The following is a 21,322-nucleotide window of genomic DNA, read 5'->3' as shown; positions in this document are numbered from 1 at the left end:
AGACGGCCTGCTGCCTTCTTACAAATTTATTTATGGCACCAAATCCCAGCTGCACTTCAGTCTGCATGTAACAATGGACTAGCAGCATCCCTCTGTCACAGCTATGTTGTATCGTTTAGTCTGTGCTGTGCGGTGCAGTGGCTGTCAGGACACCTGGGCTCTGTTCTTGTCTCTGCCAGCTACCTCCTCTGTGACCTTGGACCAGACATTTCCCCTCTTTCTGCCTCTGCCCCCTCCTACCCCCTTTGTCTGCCGTGTCTACTAGGACTCCTTCCTTAGAGGTTTTTAAGGCCTGGCTTGACAAAGCCCTGGCTGGACCAATTCCCAACTAAATCATCCCAGCCAGGGCTTTGTCAAGCCGGGCCTTAAAAACCTCCAAGGAAGGAGACTCCACCACCTCCCTAGGTAACGCATTCCAGTGCTTCACCACCCTCCTAGTGAAAGTGTTTCCTAATATCCAACCTAGACCTCCCCCACTGCAACTTGAGACCATTGCTCCTTGTTCTGTCATCTGCCACCATTGAGAACAGCCGAGTTCCATCCTCTTTGGAACCCCCCTTCAGGTAGTTATTCATAGATTCATAGATTCTAGGACTGGAAGGGACCTCGAGAGGTCATCGAGTCCAGTCCCCTGCCCGCATGGCAGTTGTAGGCTGCTATCAAATCCCCCCTCATTCTTCTCTTCTGGAGACTAAACAATCCCAGTTCCCTCAGCCTCTCCTCATAATTAATGCGCTCCAGACCCCTAATCATTTTTGTTGCCCTCCACTGGACTCTTTCCAATTTTTCCACATCCTTCTTGTAGTGTGGGGCCCAAAACTGGACACAGTACTCCAGATGAGGCCTCACCAATGTCGAATAAAGGGGAACGATCATGTCCCTCGATCTGCTTGCAATGCCCCTACTTATACAGCCCAAAATGCCGTTAGCCTTCTTGGCAACAAGAGCACACTGTTGACTCATATCCAGCTTCTTGTCCACTGTGACCCCTAGGTCCTTTTCTGCAGAACTGCTACCTAGCCATTCGGTCCCTAGTCTGTAGCTGTGCATGGGATTTTTCCATCCTAAGTGCAGGACTCTGCACTTGTCCTTGTTGAACCTCATCAGGTTTCTTTTGGCCCAATCCTCTAATTTGTCTAGGTCCCTCTGTATCCGATCCCTACCCTCTAGTGTATCTACCACCCCTCCTAGTTTAGTGTCATCGGCAAACTTGCTGAGAGTGCAGTCCACTCCATTCTCCAGATTATTAATAAAGATATTAAACAAAACCGGCCCCAGGACCGACCCTTGGGGCACTCCGCTTGAAACTGGCTGCCAACTAGACATGGAGCCATTGATCACTACCCATTGAGCCCGACGATCTAGCCAGCTTTCTATCTACCTTACAGTCCATTCATCCAGCCCATATTTCTTTAACTTGGCAGCAAGAATACTGTGGGAGACCGTATCAAAAGCTTTGCCAGACATTGTGCCAGAACCTCATCAGTATTAAACTGGTGATGTCAATGGGTCTACTCTGCATTGGTGCTAATCTAGCTGAGTTGGGAAATCTGGCCCATACATCTCTATCACACTCACTTTCTCCAGGGTGCTGTCAGCCAAATCTGGATCCTTGTGTATATAGGCTATTGGTCAAATCCTGATCTCCTTGAAGTGAGGGGCTAAAGTGGAGTCGGTCCTGGGGCTGGTTTTGTTCAATATCTTCATTAATGATCTGGAGGATGGCGTGGATTGCCTCAGTAATTTTGCAGATGCCACTAAACTGACGGGGGTGGTAGATATGCTGAAGGGTATGGATAGGGTACAGAGGGACCTAGTCAAATTAGAGGATTGGGTAAAAGTAATCTGATGAGGCTCAACAAGGACAAGTGCAGAGTCCTGCACTTAGGACGGAAGAATCCCATGCACTGTTACAGACTAGGGACGGAGTGGCTAGGCAGCAGTCCTGCAGAAAAAGACCTAGGGTTTACAGTGGACGAGCAGCTGGATATGAGTCACCTGTGTGCCCTTGTTGCCAAGAATGCTAATGGCACTTTGGGCTGTATAAGTAGGAGCATTGCCAGCAGATCAAGGGACGTGATCGTTCCCCTCTATTCGGCATTGGTGAGGCCTCATCTGGAGTACTGTATCCAGTTTTGGGCCCCACACTACAAGAAGGACGTGGAAAAATTGGAAAGATTCCAGCGGAGGGCAAAAAAAATGATTAGGGGGGTGGAGCACATGATTTATGAGGAGAGGCTGAAGTAATTGGGATTATTTAGTCTGCAGAAGAGAAGAATGAGGGGGGATTTGATAGCTGCTTTCAACTACCTGAAAGGGGGTTCCAAATAGGATGGATCTAGGTTGTTCTTAGTGGTAGCAGGTGATAGAACAAGAAGTAATGGTCTCAAGTTGCAGTGGGGGAGGTTTAGGTTGGATGTTAGGAAAAACATTTTCACTAGGAGGGTGGTGAAGCACTGGAATGGGTTACCTAGGGAGGTGGTGGAATCTCCTTCCTTAGAGGTTTCTAAAGTCAGGTTTGACAAAGCCCTGGCTGGGATGATTTAGTTGAGGACTGATCCTGCTTTGAGCAGGGGGTTGGACTAGATGACCTCCTGAGGTCCCTTCCAACCCTGATATTCTATGATTCTATGATTTATGAATCCAAATTTGGCTTCATTATTCCGAGTCAGATTTTCTTTAGGAAACTCTGGGAAAAGTTTTTCTTTAAAACAGTCTTTCCACCATAGCAAGAATGACACCATTTTTACATATTCACTTAGGTTAAAATAATAAAAAGATGCCTAACATATCATTAATTACACAGTTAAGCAAAAATAAGTTAAAAATCTGACAAACAAACAAACAAAAACCACAAAGAACAAATGAATTTGTCATAACTATAAAGGGAAGGGTAACAACCCTCCTGTATACAATACTATAAAATCCCTCCTGGCCAGAGGCACCAAAATCCTTTTATCTGTAAAGGGTTAAGAAGCTCAGATAATCTGGCTGACACCTGACCCAAAGGACCAATAAGGGGACAAGATACTTTCACATCTTGGGGTGGGGGGGAGAAAGGCTTTTGTTTGTGCTCTTTGTTTTGGTGGTGTTCGCTCTTGGGACTAAGAGGGACTGGACATCAACCCATGTTCTCCAAATCTTTCTGAACAAGTCTCTCGTATTTCAAACTTGTAAATAACAGCCAGGCAAGGCATATTAGTTTATCTTTATTTTCTCAACTTGTGAATTTTACCTTTGCTAGAGGAAAGTTTATCCCTGTTTTGTGGTAACTTTGAAACTAAGGCTAGAGGGGGTTCCTCTTGGCTCTTTGAATCTGATTACCCTGTAAAGTTATTTTCCATCCTGATTTTACAGAGATGATTTTCACATTTTCTTTTTAATAAAATGCTTCTTTTAAGAACCTGACTGATTTTTCCATTGTCCAAAGACCCAGGGGTTTGGGTCTTTGATCACTTTGTAACCAATTGGTGAGGATATTATTCTCAAGCCTCCCCAGGAAAGGGGTGTAAGGGCTTTCGGGAATATTTTGGGGGAAGAGGAACTCCAAGTGGTCCTTTCCCTGTTTCTTGTGAAATCACTTGGTGGTGGCAGCGTACCAGGTTTTAACCTAAGCTGGTAGAAATAAGCTTAGGTGGCTTTCATGCAGGTCCCCACATCTGTACCCTAACGTTCAGAGTGGGGAAGGAACCCTGACATGGTGGCAGAGCGGTGGGATCATTTTTTAACCAAAAACACAGCAGGATTTTAAAAGGACAAATTTTTCGTATTAGAGTTTTTCCCCCCCCCTCTGCCTGAAAGCAGAGGGGTCAAGATACAGTAGCAAAGGAATTCACAAACTGTTTTTTGTTTGTTTGTTTGTTTGTTTCTATTCTCGGGTATAGCTAGGTTAAACCCAGAAAGGCTGAACACTGAATGCTGTGAAAGTCTCTGTTAACTAAGCAGCCCCTGAGCTGAGTGCATCCCAGTTTCAGTGAACTGCAGAGGGGGTATGGCTCAGCACAAGAAAGCAGGAAAATGAGTACCAGTGACTCTGCTAATAAACTTGCAAACCCATCTACAAATTCAACACCAGAGGGCACCACGGAGCCTGCACTGGCAGCAGCAGCAGATAACCCTACACAAGAGGCTCAGCCAGAGCCTGAAATACCACATAGTGCACCAGCAGAGAGCGGTTCACCGTCAACGGAAACAGCCCCATCACCTGCATCGCTTCCAGAGGGACCAAGCCCAGGTCCACCATCCAGTGAGGAACTGATGTCTCCAGCATCAAAGGAACAATTCCAAGCCAAACAGGAAGCAGATGAAAGCCTCCAGGGAGCTTGGACGGTGGCACAGAGCAACTCACCGCCTCTCAGCTCTTCTAATCAATCCTGGTTTGTTGTAGAAAGAGGACTTTTATACAAGGAAACTCTTTCTGGTGGGCACCAGGAAGACTGGCATCCTCAGAGACAGTTGGTAGTTCCAACTAAGTACCGGGTAAAGTTCTTGAGCTTAGCCCACGATCATCCTAGTGGCCATGCTGGGGTGAACAGGACCAAAGACCAGTTGGGGAAGTCCTTCCACTGGGAGGGAATGGGCAAGGATGTTTCTACTTATCTCCAGTCTTGTGAGGTGTGCCAAAGAGTGGGAAAGCCCCAAGACCAGGTCAAAGCCCCTCTCCAGCCACTCCCCATAATTGAGGTCCCATTTCAGTGAGTAGCTGTGGATATTCTGGGTCCTTTCCCAAAGAAGACACCCAGAGGAAAGCAGTACATACTGACTTTCATGGATTTTGCTACACGATGGCCGGAAGCAGTAGCTCTAAGCAACACCAGGGCTAAAAGTGTGTGCCAGGCATTAACAGACATTTTTGCCAGGGTAGGTTGGCCCTCCGACATCCTTACCGATTCAGGAACTAATTTCCTGGCAGGGACCATGAAAAGTCTGTGGGAAGCTCATGGGGTGAACCACTTGGTTGCCACCCCTTACCACCATCAAACAAATAGCCTGATGGAGAGGTTTAATGGAACTTTGAGGGCCATGATACATAAATTAGTACATGAGCACTCCAATGATTGGGACCTAGTGTTGCAGCAGTTGCTCTTTGCCTACAGAGCTGTACCACATCCCAGTTTAGGGTTTTCACCATTTGAACTTGTGTATGGCCATGAGGTTAAGGGGCCATTACAGTTGGTGAAGCAGCAATGGGAGGGTTCTACGCCTTCTCCAGGAACTAACATTCTGGACTTTGTAAGCAACCTACAAACCACCCTCAGAACCTCTTTAGCCCTTGCTACAGAAAACCTAAAAAAGGCTCAGGAAGAGCAAAAAGCCTGGTATGATAAACATGCCAGAGAGCATTCCTTCAAAGTAGGGGACCAGGTTATGGTCTTGAAGGTGCTCCAGGCCCATAAGATGAAAGCATCGTGGGAAGGGCCCTTCATGGTCCAAGAGCACCTGGGAGCTGTTAATTATCTCATAACATCCCTCACCTCAAACTTAAAGCCTAAAGTGTACCATATTAATTCTCTTAAGCCCTTTTATTCCAGAGAATTAAAAGTTTGTCAGTTTACAGCCCAGTGGGGAGATGACGCTGAGTGGCCTGAAGGTGTCTACGATGAAGGAAAAAGTGACGGTGACGTGGAAGAGGTGAACCTCTCCATGACCCTTGGACATATGCAGCAACAGCAGATCAAGCAGCTGTGCACTAGCTTCACGCCAATGTTCTCAGCCACCCCAGGACGGCCCGAACGGGCATACAACTCCATTGACACAGGTAATGCTCACCCAATTAGAGCCCAACCTTACCGAGTGTCTCCTCAAGCTAAAACTGCTATATAATGGGAGATCCAGGATATGCTACAGATGGGTATAATCCGCCCCTCTGACAGTGCATGGGCATCTCCAGTGGTTCTAGTTCCCAAATCAGATGGGGAGATATGTTTTTGCGTGGACTACCATAAGCTAAATGCTGTAACTCGCCCAGAGAACTATCCAATCCCACACACAGATGAACTATTGGAGAAATTGGGACATGCCCAGTTCATCTCTACCTTAGACTTAACCAAGGGGTACTGGCAGGTACCGCTAGATGAATCCCCCAAGGAAAGGTCAGCCTTCGTCACCCATGTCGGGCTGTATGAATTTAATGTGCTCCCTTTCGGGCTGCATAATGCACCCGCCACATTCCAAAAACTTGTAGATGGTCTCCTAGCTGGATTGGGAGAATCTGGCGTCGTCTACCTTGACAATGTGGCCATCTTTTCTGATTTATGGGCAGAACACCTGGAACATCTGCAAAAAGTCTTTGAGCGCATAAGGGAGGCAGGACTGACTGTTAAGGCTAAAAAGTGTCAAATAGGCTTAAACAGAGTGACTTACCTTGGACACCAGGTGGGTCAAGGAGCTATCAACCCCCTACAGGCCAAAGTGGATGCTATCCAAAAGTGGCCTGTCCCAAAGTCAAAGAAACAGGTCCAATCCTTCTTAGACTTGGCTGGATATTACAGGCGATTTGTACTGCACTACAGCCAAATCGCCACCCCACTGACAGACCTAACCAAAAAGAAACAGCCAAATGCAGTTCAGTGGACTGAAGAGTTTCAGAAGGCCTTTAATCAGCATAAAGCAACACTCATGGCTGACCCTGTGCTAAGGGCCCCAGACTTTGACAAACCATTCCTAGTAACCACAGATGCGTCCGAGCATGGTGTGGGAGCAGTTTTAATGCAGGAAGGACCGGATCAACAATTCCATCCTGTCGTGTTTCTCAGCAAGAAACTGTCTGAGAGGGAAAGCCACTGGTCAATCAGCAAAAAGGAATGCTACACCATTGTGTACACGCTGGAAAAGCTACGCCCATACGTTTGGGGGACGACTTTTCCAACTACAAACTGACCATGCTGCGTTAAAGTGGCTTCATACCGCCAAGAGAAATAACAAAAAACTTCTTCGGTGGAGTTTAGCTCTCCAAGATTTTGATTTTGAAATACAACACATTTCAGGAACTTCTAACAAGGTGGCTGATGCACTCTCCCGGGAAAGTTTCCCAGAATCAACTGGTTAAAAATTGTTCTTGGAATGTGGGACATATTGTTAGTTTTAATATAATTGGTAGTATGTCTAAAGGTGCATGTGTCTTATTAACTCTGTTTTCTCCTAGGGCTCCAGGAAGAAATCACAGACAGTGTGGAACCGGTTGTCCAACACTATCCATGATTTGGGGGGGAGGGGGGGTCATAACTATAAAGGGAAGGGTAACAACCCTCCTGTATACAATACTACAAAATCACTCCTGGCCAGAGGCACCAAAATCCTTTTAGCTGTAAAGGGTTAAGAAGCTCAGGTAACCTGGCTGACACCTGACCCAAAGGACCAATAAGGGGACAAGATACTTTCAAATCTTGGGGTGGGGGGGGAGAAAGGCTTTTGTTTGTGCTCTTTGTTTTGGTGGTGTTCGCTCTTGGGACTAAGAGGGACTGGACATCAACCCATGTTCTCCAAATCTTTCTGAACAAGTCTCTCATATTTCAAACTTGTAAGTAACAGCCAGAGAAGGCATATTAGTTTATCTTTATTTTCTCAACTTGTGAATTTTACCTTTGCTAGAGGGAAGTTTATCTCTGTTTTGTTGTAACTTTGAAACTAAGGCTAGAATGGGTTCCATTGTCCAAAGACCCAGGGGTCTGGGACTTTGATCACTTTGCAACCAATTGGTGAGGATATTATTCTCAAGCCTCCCCAGTAAATGGGGTTTAAGGACTTGCGGGGATATTTTGGGGGAAGAGGAACTCCAAGTGGTCCTTTCCCTGTTTCTTGTTAAATCACTTCGTGGTGGCAGCGTACCAGGTTTTAACCTAAGCTGGTAGGAATAAGCTTAGGGGGCTTTCATGCGGGTCCCCACATCTGTACCCTAGAGTTCAGAGTGGGGAAGGAACCCTGACAGCATTCATACCTCAATCTGAGTTATTATCCCAAAATATAAGAAGAGCCAGAGACCTCACTAAGGACTTTGTTATGGCTACTAATTTTATAGGCAAGGGTGTCAGATAGTATGGTGATTGGTTGCAGTATACAATAGATAGATTCCGATCTTATTTACATTTCTATAAACCTATAGAAACTCCTCTTTTTCTTGAGTCATGTTTGTCTGTATTTCTACTAGTGTAAATACCCACTTCTGCATAAACACATTGCACAGTATTTTCTCATGGAGGCAATAATGTCATCAGCTGATTATATTTATAAAGAAACACAGAATGAAATTGTTACCCAAGGAGAAATATGGACATTTTGTTCTTAGTGAATAACCTCCAACCTATCCATTTACTCAGTGCACCTTTCAACTCTTTGTTTCTCATGCTGTAGATGATCGGATTCATCATGGGTGGCAACACAGAATAGAGAACAGCCACCATGAGATTCAGACTGGATGTTAAGCTGGAGGTGGGTTTCAGGTAGGCAAAGGCAGAAGTACAAAAGAACAAGGAGACCACAAAGAGGTGAGGGAGGCAGGTGGAGAAGGCTTTATGGCGGCCCTGCCCAGAGGGGATTCTCAGCACTGCTTTGAAGATCTGAACATATGACACTATTATGAAAACAAAGCAGCTTGATGCTAAGCACAGACTAAAGATGAGAAACCCAACTTCAATGAGGTATGAGTCAGCGCAGGCGAGCTTGAGGAGCTGGGGGATTTCACAGAAGAACTGATCCACCATGTTTCCTCCACAGAAGGATATTGCAAACGTGTTCCCAGTGTGCAGTGCAGAATTGAGACTGCCACAGATCCAGGCACTGGCTGCCATTTGGACACAAGCTCTCCTGTTCATCACTGTCTCATAGTGCAGTGGTTGGCAGATGGCGACATATCGGTCATATGCCATGACGGTCAGTATGGCAAAACCTGCTGAAGCAAAGAAGAAGATGAGAAATATTTGAGCAACGCATCCAGAATAAGAAATCGATCTTGTGTTCGTGAGGGAATTGGCCATGGATTTGGGGATGCTGACAGAGATGGAGCCGAGGTCTAGGATGGACAGATTCATCAGGAAGAAGTACATGGGGGTGTGAAGGTGGTGGTTGAGGACTATGGGTGTGATGATGAGAAGGTTCCCCAGCAGGGATATCAGGTAAAGCACTAGAAACACCACAAAGTGTAAAATCTGCAGCTCCCAAACGTCAGAGAATCCCAGGAGAAGAAATTCAGTCACAGCTGTTTCGTTGGACATTTTCGTCCTCAGTCCGCTGTGTGATGGCTGTGGAGGGAATGAGAAGGACAATGGTCAGTATTAGAGTAACAGAGGGAATGTCCCTGATTCCCCTTTCCCTAGGAGGGATAGCTCAGTGGTTTGAGCATTGGCCTGCTAAACCCAGGGTTGTGAGTTCAATTCTTGAGGGGGGCCATTTAGGGATCAGGGCAAAAATCTGTCTGGGGATTGGCCCTGCTTTGAGCAGGGGGTTGGACTAGATGACCTCCTGAGGTCCCTTCTGACCCTGATATTCTATGATTTTAATATCTCACTATATGAATATCAAAGGTGCACAGAACTCATCACTTACAATGACAAGTTGTTGTTACTGCTCCTCGCCTCTGACAATCAGTGAGTTCTGTTATCACAGTAGTGTAAATTGTGTCACCTGCTTTAAAGTCAATGGAGCTTCATCACTTTATCCCATCTGAGGATTTCGCCCATGGTGTGGCTTGATAAAATGCAGAACAAAGGATGGAACAAAGCCCACTCCAAATCCAATAATTCTTGCAAAGTAGGTCCCTCCATTGCGACCATCACCAGGCTCACAACTTGGGAATGAAATTCATAAACCAGGGGTCAGCAACCTTTCAGAAGTGGTGTGCCGAGTCTTCATTTATTCACTATAATTTAAGGTTTTGTGTGCCAGTAATACATTTTAACGTTTTTAGAAAGTCTCTTTCTATAAGTCTATAATATATAACTAAACTATTGTTGTATGTAAAGTAAATAAGGTTTTTAAAATGTTTAAGAAACTTCATTTAAAATTAAATTAAAATGCAGAGCCCCTGGACCGGTGGCCAGGACCCGGGCAGTGTGAGTGCCACTGAAAATCAGCTTGCGTGCCGCCTTCGGCACACGTGCCATAAATTGCCTACCCCTGTCATAAATTAAAATGCTAACACAGACTTATTCCCACTTTGCAGGGCAATATGACATAGACTCACCCAGAATCATAAGTGGCAGCTCCTCTGTAATGTTTCTACCCCAAGTCCTGTGCTTAGACGGCCAGTTGCCTGCTTCCAAATTGATTTATGGCACAAAATCCCAGCTGCACTTCTGCCTCCGTGTAACAATGGGCTAGTAGCATCCCTCCATCATCGTTATGTTGTATCCTTTACTCTGTGCAGTGTGGTGCAGTGGCTGTCAGGACACCTGGGCTCTGTTCTTGTTTTTGCCAGTGATCTGCTCTGTGACCTTGGGCCAGTCATTTCCCCTCTTTCTGCCTCTGTTTCAACCCCCCCCCCCTTCTCTGCCGTGTCTACTAGGACTGTAAGGGCTTTTGGAGAGGGGCTGTGGGGCAGATTTTTAAAGGTATTGAGGCACCTAGTGGGATTCTCAAAAGAATCAGGGCCCCAACACCCCTTGAAATCAATGAGTTGTAGGCTCCTAGGTGCTTATGAAAATCCCACTAGGCACCTAAATACCTTTGGAAATGTAGCCCCATGTCTTACTCTAAATATGTTCTGCACACCCATTTACACCGTTTATACTCAGCTGACAGCACTGTGCAGCTAGGCCAGGAGGTCTGGGTTCTACTCCCAGTGAGCTCCCGTATGTCCTCGAATGGGATCAGGATAGACAGGCTTTGGCTGCTTTGTTCAACTCTAACCCAGGGTTTAAAGGGCTGTATATAACATTCTGTGCACTGCCAACTTTACTGGTTATTCAGTTGTTACCTCCTCACAACTATCCCTTTGAAAGAGAAATCACACAGATGCAATAGAATAAATGGGTTTGAAATTAGGCTCTTATCAGGTAATATTAATGTTCCCCAATTCATTTAAAGTTTAAAGCTGGTTGGAAATTTTTAGCTAATCAACAACAAATCTCAGCATCTCTCTGCTTTTCTCAAACATTTTGGGATTGTTTGGTAAGAAAACTGAAAACTTAAAAAAAAAAAAAAAACCTTTTCGCTTTTGAAATTAAAATTTTTTTTTTAAAAAAAATCAGCTTTCAGCTGAAAGTTTTCATTTGCCAAAAACCTCAGGGGGGGAAATGGATTTAGGGTTTTCCCACCTACTGGGATTTAATCAATGCTCCGAAGTGAGCCAGGTGGCTAAGTCCTATGAACATTCCGTGGGAGTTAGGTACCTGACCTGCTCAGATGCTATTGTAAATCCCCAAAGGCACTTTCTCCTTCTTTAGGTGCTTAAACCCTTTGTAATCCTGGTCCTGTGTCTATCTTGTTAACTTCCAAGGCCTGGAAATATGGGTTCTAGTCCCATTTACCTCCTGTATGTCCTTTGGCAACACTGAGATAGACTGGCTTTAACTGGTGGTTTCAACTCTGAGGCTACATCTACACTACAGGGGGGGGTCGATTTAAGATACGCAAATTCAGCTACGCGAATAGCGTAGCTGAATTCGACGTATCAGATCCGACTTACCCTGTTGTGAGGACGGCGGCAAAATCGACTGCCGCGGCTCCCAGTCGATGGCGCTTACTCCCACCTCCGCTGGTGGAGTAAACACGTCGATTCGGGGATCGATTGTCGCGTCCTGACGAGACGCGATAAGTCGATCCCCAAGAGATCGATTTCTACCCGCCGATTCAGGCGGGTAGTGTAGACCAGGCCTGAGTCTAAAGGTGCTAGTGTGCATAAAACAAACTGTGGCTATCAGCTCTGCTGCTTATTCAATGTTTACCTTCCAGTAACTATCCCTTTGACACAGAAACAAACCCAGTTTCAAGAGAAAAAATGTTTTCGAAACGATGGTATTATTGAACAGTATTAATGTTCCCCACCCTTGTTCAAAGCTCCATTTCAAATTAGAGATGTTTGGAAATTTAGTGGGTTTTTTTTGTAATAGTAGGAAAATGAGTTTTCAACTAAACAAAGATGTTCAGGGAAAGTATCTCCTCTACTCAGATGTTTTGTATTGTTTTGTTGAAATCTGCAAATCCCAATATGCTTTGGTTTGCAATGTACAATTTCCAGTTTACAGTAGTTTTTAGCAGAAAATAAATTAGTTTATGGTTGCCAAACCCTGCAAATATTTCTGATTTCTGATGCAAAGTCAAAATTATCCACCTTCTTTTCTTCTGACTGGATCTAGATGTCTGACTAGTCTGAGAGTTAAATCCTTAAAGAGTTCAAATTGTAACTTATATTTAGGTTCTTACCTTCTGCTGAAAAGAAATCTGACGGGCTCTAGCTGTTTGATAATAAAAGTCTTAAAGAGTTCTAATTACAATCCATATATCTATTATTACAGTTGTCTCTATATTAATACCTTCACGTATATAACTGAAAGCAAAAATTGATCCTCCAGCACCAGGATTCTTTGGTCATCTCTCTCTCATGCCCCCATCACTGTATTTTCCAGTGGCAGTTTCCATGTCACTTCGCTGGATTTCCTGAGTCTCTCTGCAGTCCCTAGCAGACAGGGATCCACTCCACAGATGAGTGCTTCCTGCTCACCTCCTAGGACAGGCTTGGCTGAGAGACGAAGAACTAAATGGGATCAGAGACTGAAAACTCCTCCCAGCTCCTGGCTTGTGCAGGTTTCAGACATGGTCACAGCCCAGAATGTCCCTGCTCTGAGGCTAAATATTTGAATCCAGTCTCCAAGGCTTTAAGCCCAGCTCTGATCTCATCTCTGGAGCAAACTACCCTGACAACCTGCCCAACTCTAACCCCACAGAGGGATAACAGCACCCGCCCTGGATCTCACATGATGAAAGCACCCCTGGAAGGACCCTTGGCTAAAAACAAGGCAGGGCAGAAGCCCAAAGCATGTCCCAAGGTGCTTGCAAAATAACACAGGGATTTCTAACACAGACACACGATCTACAATAGCTAAGAGCCTAGTGGCACCAGAATCTCAGCTGGCCTGGAATAGCCTGTTCCTTCATTAACACCACATAATCACTTCTGGGGGAGCAGAGATGTTTTTTCCCTCCTGCATTTGTATCAGCAGCTCTTGGGATGCATCCGCTAGAGGAGCCCACAGCTCAGGCTGCCCTGTCTGCTTGAAGTCAGTAACCAAGAGGTACCCAGAGGTGAAGATTTAAAACTAAGGGCCAGGTCATGAGCTTGTGTAAATTGTTACATTTTCATTGAGTTCATGGTAGTTTGGACTATTTACGCCAACTGGGAATCTGGGCCTTTGATTTCTGTCGTCGGTGGCAATTTAGATCAGCTGGGGATCTAGCCCATTACACAGTTATAAATCCATATTTTTTGCCTGCCAATCTGATCTGAAGCTGATTGAAAAGTTCTGAACCAGTCCACACTTTCTTAGCTCTTTGCCCCATGGGTTTAATTACAAGAGTAACTTTTATTGGTGACGGAGAGTGGTTCAGTCCCACTAGGGATAGAACCTTGGAGGAATTCTCTGTTGCACAGTTTTCAAGTATCTAATCTTCAACTTCTGTTGGGATGAATGGCCCAGAATTTCATTCATTCTGTCTCAGCCATTACATTAATTTGTCTCTTACTACAAACAGCACTAAACTAAAAAGCTCAGTGGGGACACATCTTCTAGGAACTGCACAAAGATCCCCAGTGCATTTCTTAAGGCCACCATGAAGCTATCACAAGGCACAAACTTTGATGCTTATGCCAACATAGTCACTAGCAGCCTGGCGGGGGAATGGTCCCTGTGCGCCCCTAGGCAGTGTTGAATGCAAGGTTGGATGTTGAACACTGCAAAGCTCAGGGATGGATGTTTCTGTTTGGCCAAGGATGAAGAGAGGGGCCATTTGTAAAATCTGACAATAGATAATTTTCCACTTGACCAAGCCCTCAGCTGGCATTTTCAAAGCAGCCTCATTTTCAAAGCTGTCCACCTACCACTGACTGTCAGATATCCAATGAATAACAGCCTTTTACTTATACCCTGCTGGGACCAGATCTTTCTGCATGATCTAGACATGAGATGGGAGCAGCCCTATATATTAAAACCTCAAACTCATGAATGTTTGGTCCTGGGGTCTGTGTTCGGCTCATGTTAAAGAGAGAGGGCCATCTGTAGAACCCATTTCTGGATATGGCTGCAGTTTACAAAGCCCTTCAGTGTCAGGAAGGGCTCAAAAATAGTGTTTTTGGATCTGTCTCCAGTCTTCTAGGATGATATTGTTAAAGCCTCTTAGGGGATATCAGACACTCCGGGCTAGATTCACAGAAGGAATTAGGCCCTGTTTTTTTTAAAGGTATTTACGCATCTAGTGGGACTTTCAAAACACCTTTTGATTTCAATCAGATTTAGGTACCTAAATGCTTTTGAAAATCCCACCCAGACAACTAAATGCCTTTTAAAATCTTGCCTTTCGGTATTCTAACGCTGAGCGTTGCAGCATCTAACTTTTAGGCACTTAGAAAATCACCATGATTCACAAAGCCTGTGTTCGGAGCCCAGGATCCCTGTTCAGTGAATGGGGAGAGGTAAACACCCAAAACTGGATCCACAGTTGCCAGCATGCGGTGGGGGGGGCCCCTAACCTAACCAATGGGAGATGATGACAAGATGGGTGTGTGCCAAGCCCCACCCCCTCACAGAGATAGTTGCCTAGGTCGAGCTGGTGGGTGTCACCTATCCCTGTTTGTGATCCAAAACTGGGAACCCTCTCCTTGGGGTCAGGCACCTATGGTGTTGTGTGACAAGGAGAGGGCCCTCCTGTTTAACTTTTAGCCCAGTGGTTAGGATACTTACCTGGCATGGGGAACAACCCCAGTACAAGTCCCCCCTCTGCCCGAGGAGGAGAAGGGATTTGAAGGGGGATCTGCCACCCAGTGTCCTAATCACTGGGCTGTGGGATATTCCGATGTGGGGCTCCCTCAATCCGTTCAAGCTGTTCCACTTTGGATTAAATAATTAAAGAATCGTTGGGTCGGAGAGGGAGAGAGAGAACATGAGAATTACCCTATAGCCTAGTGGTCAGCGCACTCACCTGGGAGACCCAGTGTTCAGTTCCCCTGCTCCAATAACTCTTTAATTATTTTTCCAGAGTGGAACAGCTTCAACTGGAGTGACTGTGGGAGTCTCACATCAGAATACCCCTAACACTGATGACATGGACAGTGACACTGCATCCTTTCTCTGTGCAAGTCCTTGTCAATGTTGATCTCTCTCTCTACTCCATTCATCGGTGTGGTGCCGAAAGTCACTGACACCTCAGATCCCAGAATCCTAATTATTTAAAGAAGCCAAAAGGGGAGAGTAATTCCAATGCACCAATTGTAAGGCTTTAGTTGACTAGGAAAGGAGAGAAATGGAGACAGTGTCAGAGTCTGGCACCGAGTACTTTTGATGAGCTGTTTGTAAATGAGCGATGGAGTAAAATATAGTCATAAAAAAATCATTGTTAAATAATGGTTTAATAAGGAGTGCTTATAAGAAAATCATGATCTGGACATAGACAATCATTATTAGGAAAAGAAGAACAATAATTTCCATAGATTATTCATTATCTAGCTAGCTAATATAATTCACAATCAAATAGAAATCTATCATTATGACACAATGAAGGTGTGTGTTAAGACAAGGAACGGTCCTGTCTTTCTGTCTATTTAATCACATACTCTGCTTTTGTCTGTCATATATGTAGTGTACACAACCATGCACAAAGATGATATTAGTATTAGAATAACTGGCCAACTTCCGAGATCATCTCTCAGCTTAGATGTGAGTAGATCCACACAGGATGGCGTATGGAACACCAGAGCAGTGCACTTACAGGCCTGGTCTACACTAGGAGCTTATATCGAATTTAGCGCCGTTACATCGAATTAACCCTGCACCCGTCCACACCAGGAAGCTACTTAGTTCGAAATAGAGCTCTTTTAAATTCGACTTCTGTAATCCTCGAAAACGAGAGGAGTAGCGCTAAATTCGAAATGGCAATATCGAATTAGGCTAGGTGTGGATGGAAATCGACGGTAATAGCTCCGGGAGCTATCCCACAGTGCACCACTCTGTTGACGCTCTGGACAGCAGTCTGAGCTCGGATGCTCTGACCAGCCACACAGGAAAAGCCCCGGGAAAATTTGAATTCCTTTTCCTGTCTGGCCACTTTGAATCTCATTTTCTGTTTGGACAGCGTGGAGAGCTCAGCAGCACTAGCAACGATGCAGAGCTCTCCAGCAGAGTTGGCCGTGCAATCTAATAGAAAGAGGGCCCCAGCATGGACTGATCGGGAGGTCTTGGATCTCATCGCTGTGTGGGGCGATGAGTCCGTGCTTTCAGAGCTGCGCTCCAAAAGAAGGAATGCAAAGATCTATGAGAAGATCTCTAAAGCCATGGCAGAGAGAGGATACAGCCGGGATGCAACGCAGTGCCGCGTGAAAATCAAGGAGCTGAGACAAGGCTACCAAAAAACCAAAGAGGCAAACCGACGCTCCGGATCCCAGCCCCACACATCACGTTTCTACGAGGCACTGCATTCCATCCTAGGTGCGGCCGCCACCACTACCCCACCAGTGACCGTGGACTCCGAGGATGGGATATTGTCCACGGCCGGTTCCTCCTCGGAAATGTTAGGTGACGGGGAAGATGAGGAAGGAGATGAGGAGGACGAGGCAGTCGACAGCGCTTGCACCGCTGATTTCAACGACAGCCAGGAGCTCTTCATCACCCTTACCGAGATCCCCTACCAACCGTCCACAGCCCTTACCCCGGACACCGAATCAGGGGAAGGATCAAGCAGTGAGTGCTTTAAACATCTAAACATTTCATTTTAACATAAGTGGAATATTTATATTGTTAAGAATGGGCTTTTCAGTCACTCAGTTAAACATAGAAACTTTTATTAATAACAAAACAGAAATAATAACTATATCAGTAATTTGTTGTTCATGATTTAGTTGGCTTAGTAAACTTTTTTCTACTAACTATGTATAGAAAATCAAGTACTGTCCGGATATTCATGATTAGTCCACAACACGGCCCCTCCACTCTGTAGTCCGTTATGCTCAACTTAAAGGAAAAGGCGGTCAATGTGCCCGGGAATGGACAGACAGTCCTCCTGTGATAGCTCCGCATAGCTCTCCTGGAGGTACCGCTCCAGCATGCGCACGAGGTTCAACGGCAGGGCAATCTTGTTTGGTCCCCCGTGGTAGCACACGTTCCCACGCCATGATTCCATGAGGTAGTCGGGGATCAGTGCGCGGCACAGCATGGCGGCATATGGCCCAGGCCTCTGCATGCATTCACGCAGCATCCTTCCCCTCTCGGTCTCCGAGATCCTCATGAGGGTTATGTCACACATGACGCCCTGCTTTAAATTAGGGAGGGGAATGTTAGTATTTGGACTGCTTTACAGCCACGCGGTGGAGGCGGCAGAGGGGCAGCATACAGGGATCTTTCCCGGGGACAGCCGCGAGGTGGTGGGACAGGGGCAGAGCTCATGCTTCCCTGATTGCTGCCAGCAGAGAGTGGCCTTGCATTCAGTGCGAAAGGAGCCCAGTGCTACTATTACATGTTTAAGCTGCCACAAGTCTACGGCTTACCATGTTTTCCCGCAGCAGAAGTAGAGGTGTCCTGCAACGCTTCTCTGATCGCAACTGCAGGACCCCAGACACATAAGGCGAGGGCCGAAAATTCGACCTTGTCCTGAGTGCGCATGTGAAAGGTGCAGTGCATGGTGTTGTTCACAGAGAAAGACTATGCTCTTTGTTAGCAACTTCATTTATCTGTCTCAGGAATTTACTCCCTTTTTCCCATTCCAACAGACACATCTGCGACTGTCTCCCAACCCAGCCTGGCATCACACTCCCAGAGGCTAGCGCAGATTAGAAGAAGGAAGAGAAAAACTCGTGAAGACATGTTTTATGAACTTATGGAGTGCTCACGAGACCAGGCAGCCCAGACGACACAGTGGAGGGAGAACTTGTCACAAATGCACAGAGCAGTCATGGAACGGGAGGAGAGGTGGCGCCAGGAGGACCAGCAGGCTACTCAAACCCTGCTTGGACTAATGAGGGAGCAAACGGAGACGCTCCGGCGCCTAGTGGATGTTCTGCAAGACCGGAGGCAGGAGGACAGAGCACTGCTGCTGTCTATCTCTAACCGCCCTCCCCCGCCACCAAGTCCCACACCCCCCTCACCAAAAGTACAAAGAAGGAGGGGCGGCAAGGGCCGTTAAAACTGTCAGTCGGCCACTGCACACTGCTGCAGCAATGGAAGGCTCTCGTTCCAAAGTTTGAAAAGTCCTTTCCTACCCATCTCACACTAGCCCATGTCCAAGTTTCCTTCCCCCCCCCCCCCTTTTCATGTGCGGTTCGTAATAAAACATCGGTTTCTGTTAAGTACTGTTTCCGAGAGTGTCTTTTGGAGGGGATTCTGTCTGAAGGGGGGGAAGGGGTTTGTTACTTGGACAGGACAGTCACCTGTAGCAGGCTACAGAGGCGGGGGCAGGTCCAGCATCAGGACACATACACAGCACAGTCACCAGTTACCCTGGTCAGTCTGGGAGGCGGTTTTCTTGTTCTGGGGTGCGAGGGGGATTGATCTGTGACTTTGTGTCGGGGGAGGGCAGTTAGAGATCCTATGCCGCGGTCCTTATCCTGGATCACAAAGCCACGCAGCAGGGGATCTGTTACCCTCCGCCCCCTGCCAGAAAGTCACTTGGCCGACACATACATCCAGTCCCGCCCAGGACTGCTGGCAGGCTGCGTTGAAACAACCAATGCAGCACTGCGGAGCCTGTCATTCCCGGACTTTAGAAGCATCATTTGCATCAAAACAGTAAGCCCGCCCCCCGCCACAGTCTGCGTCCCCGGTTTAAAACATTCCCGCGAAAACAGTAAAAAAGAGAACCTTGTTCATTAACAGAACAGAACAGATTTTATTTGTTGGGAAGGTGGGGAAGGGGGTATGTAACTTGGAAGGATAGTCAACAGTAACTGGGTAAAGAAACGGGGGCAGGTTCAGCATCTGTGTCCACAAAGTAAAAAGTCACTGGAGACCCTGTTCAGTCAGGAACCTGGCTTTCAAAGCCTCCCTGATGCACAGTGCGTCCCGCTGTGATCTTCTAATCGCCCTGCTGTCTGGCTGGATGTAATCAGAAGCCAGGCTATTTGCCTCAACCTCCCACCCCGACATATAGGTCTCCCCCTTGCTCTCACACAAATTGTGGAGCACACAGCAAGCAGCTATCACAATGGGGATATTGGTCTCGCTGAGATCACAGCGAGTGAGTAGGCTTCTCCATCTGCCCTTGAGACGGCCAAAAGCACACTCCACCACCATTCTGCACTTGCTGAGCCGGTAGTTGAATAGTTCTTTCCCTGAGTCCAGTGCGCCAGTGTAGGGCTTCATGAGCCAGGGCATTAGCGGGTATGCAGGGTCCCCGAGGATGACTGTAGGCATCTCCACATCCCCAACAGTTACTTTGTGGTCCGGGAAGTAAATACCTTCCTGCAGCCGTCTACACAGACCAGAGTTCCTGAACACCCTAGCGTCATGAACCTTGCCAGGCCATCCAACGTAGATATTGGTAAAACGTCCCCGATGGTCCACCAGTGCTTGCAGCACCATGGAAAAGTAGCCCTTCCGGTTGATGTACTGGCTAGCCTGGTGGTCCGGTGCCAGGATAGGGATGTGAGTCCCATCTATAGCCCCACCGCAGTTTGGGAATCCCATCTCGGCAAAGCCATCTCTGATGAGCTCCACGTTTCCCAGGGTCACTACCTTAGATAGCAGTAGCTTGACAATTGCCCTGGCTACTTGCATAACAGCAACCCCCACGGTAGACTTGCCCACGCCAAACTGGTTAGCGACGGACCGGTAGCTGTCTGGCGTTGCGAGCTTCCAGAGGGCTATGGCCACTCGCTTCTGGACAGTCAGGGCTGCCCGCATCCGGGTGTCCTTTCGCTTCAGGGCAGGGGACAGCAACTCACACAGTTCGAGGAAAGTCCCCTTCCGCATGCGAAAGTTGCGCAGCCACTGGGATTCATCCCAGACCTGCAGCACTATGCGGTCCCACCATTCCGTGCTGGTTTCACGGGCCCAGAATCGCCGTTCAACAGTATCAACAAGACCCAGTGACAGCGAGATGTCCTGGGCGCTGGGTCTCATGTTCTCAGAGAGGTCGGAGCTAGTGTCCGACTTCATGCCGTCACGGTAGTGCCGTAGCCTCCTCTCATGATTGATCTGCAGCTGCCTCTGGTACAGGTGGAGGAGAAGCTGCGAGGCGTTGAGAACTGCCACAACTGCAGCGATGGTCGCAGCGGGATCCATGCTCGCACTGCTGTGGCGTCCGCGCTGTCAGTAATCAGAAAAGCGCGCGAACTGATTTCCCGCCGGCGCTTTCAGGGAGGGAGGGAGGGAGGGCTTGAGTGACGGACGGATGACGACAGGCGCCCAAAAGCACCCTCGACACATTTTTTTACCCAGAAGGCATTTGGGGCTCGACCCAGAATTCCAATGGGCAGGGGGGACTGCGGGAACTGTGGGATAGCTGCCCACAGTGCACCGCTTCCAATGTCGACGCTTGCCCCGTTAGTGTGGACTCACAAAGTCTCACAAAGTCGAATTACTGTCCTTAGTGTGGACACACATGTTCGACTTAGTAATATCGATTCCACATAGTCGAATTAACTAAAATCGAAGTACTCTCGTAGTGTAGACAAGGCCACAGAGTTAGAACAAAATGACCCAAGACAAGAAACTTACACCATTGTTCCTGTCACTACTGAGTGTAGCCCAGAGACTTTGGGCCAGAACCTAATCAGTATTAAACTGCATTGGTGCTGGTCTAGCTGAGTTGGGAAATCTGACCCTTACATCTCTGTCACACTAGCTTTCTCCGGGGTGCTGTCAGCCAAATCTGGATCCTTGTGTATATAAGCTATTGGCCTAATCTTGAAGCAAGGGGCTAAACCCCAGTCACTTCCATGGAATCCTAATGTGGCCTTATAATTCTGAGTCAGATTTTCTTTAGGAAACTCTGGAAAAAGTTTTTCTTTCAAACAGCCTTTTCACCATAGCAAGAATGACAGTTTTTACATATTCATGTAGGTTAAAATAATAAAAAGATGCCTAACATCATTAATAATACAATAATATCCCAACAGTATATACGTAATCATTTCAGCAGGAACGTAGCCATCCAGAAACCTCTTTTGCACTCTTTTATCATTGTGTGC

The 21,322-nt window shown here is 46.8% G+C and overlaps 1 protein-coding gene and 1 pseudogene across 1 annotated transcript; both read right to left on the bottom strand.

Moving 5' to 3' along the window:
- LOC135887506 (E3 ubiquitin-protein ligase TRIM39-like) overlaps window positions 1–21,322 on the bottom strand; it is a 302,230-nt pseudogene that overhangs the window by 259,980 nt on the left and 20,928 nt on the right.
- Window positions 8,250–9,209, bottom strand: LOC135888078 (olfactory receptor 14A16-like). Its single transcript, XM_065415892.1, has one exon. It carries the CDS (start codon window positions 9,207–9,209, stop codon window positions 8,250–8,252), a length of 960 nt encoding a protein of 319 aa, XP_065271964.1.

Source organism: Emys orbicularis, chromosome 13 (genome assembly GCF_028017835.1).
Source record: "Emys orbicularis isolate rEmyOrb1 chromosome 13, rEmyOrb1.hap1, whole genome shotgun sequence".
NCBI lineage: Eukaryota > Metazoa > Chordata > Testudines > Emydidae > Emys > Emys orbicularis.
The sequence above is the reverse complement of the archived record's forward strand: the minus strand, read 5'-3'. Positions and strand labels throughout refer to the sequence as shown.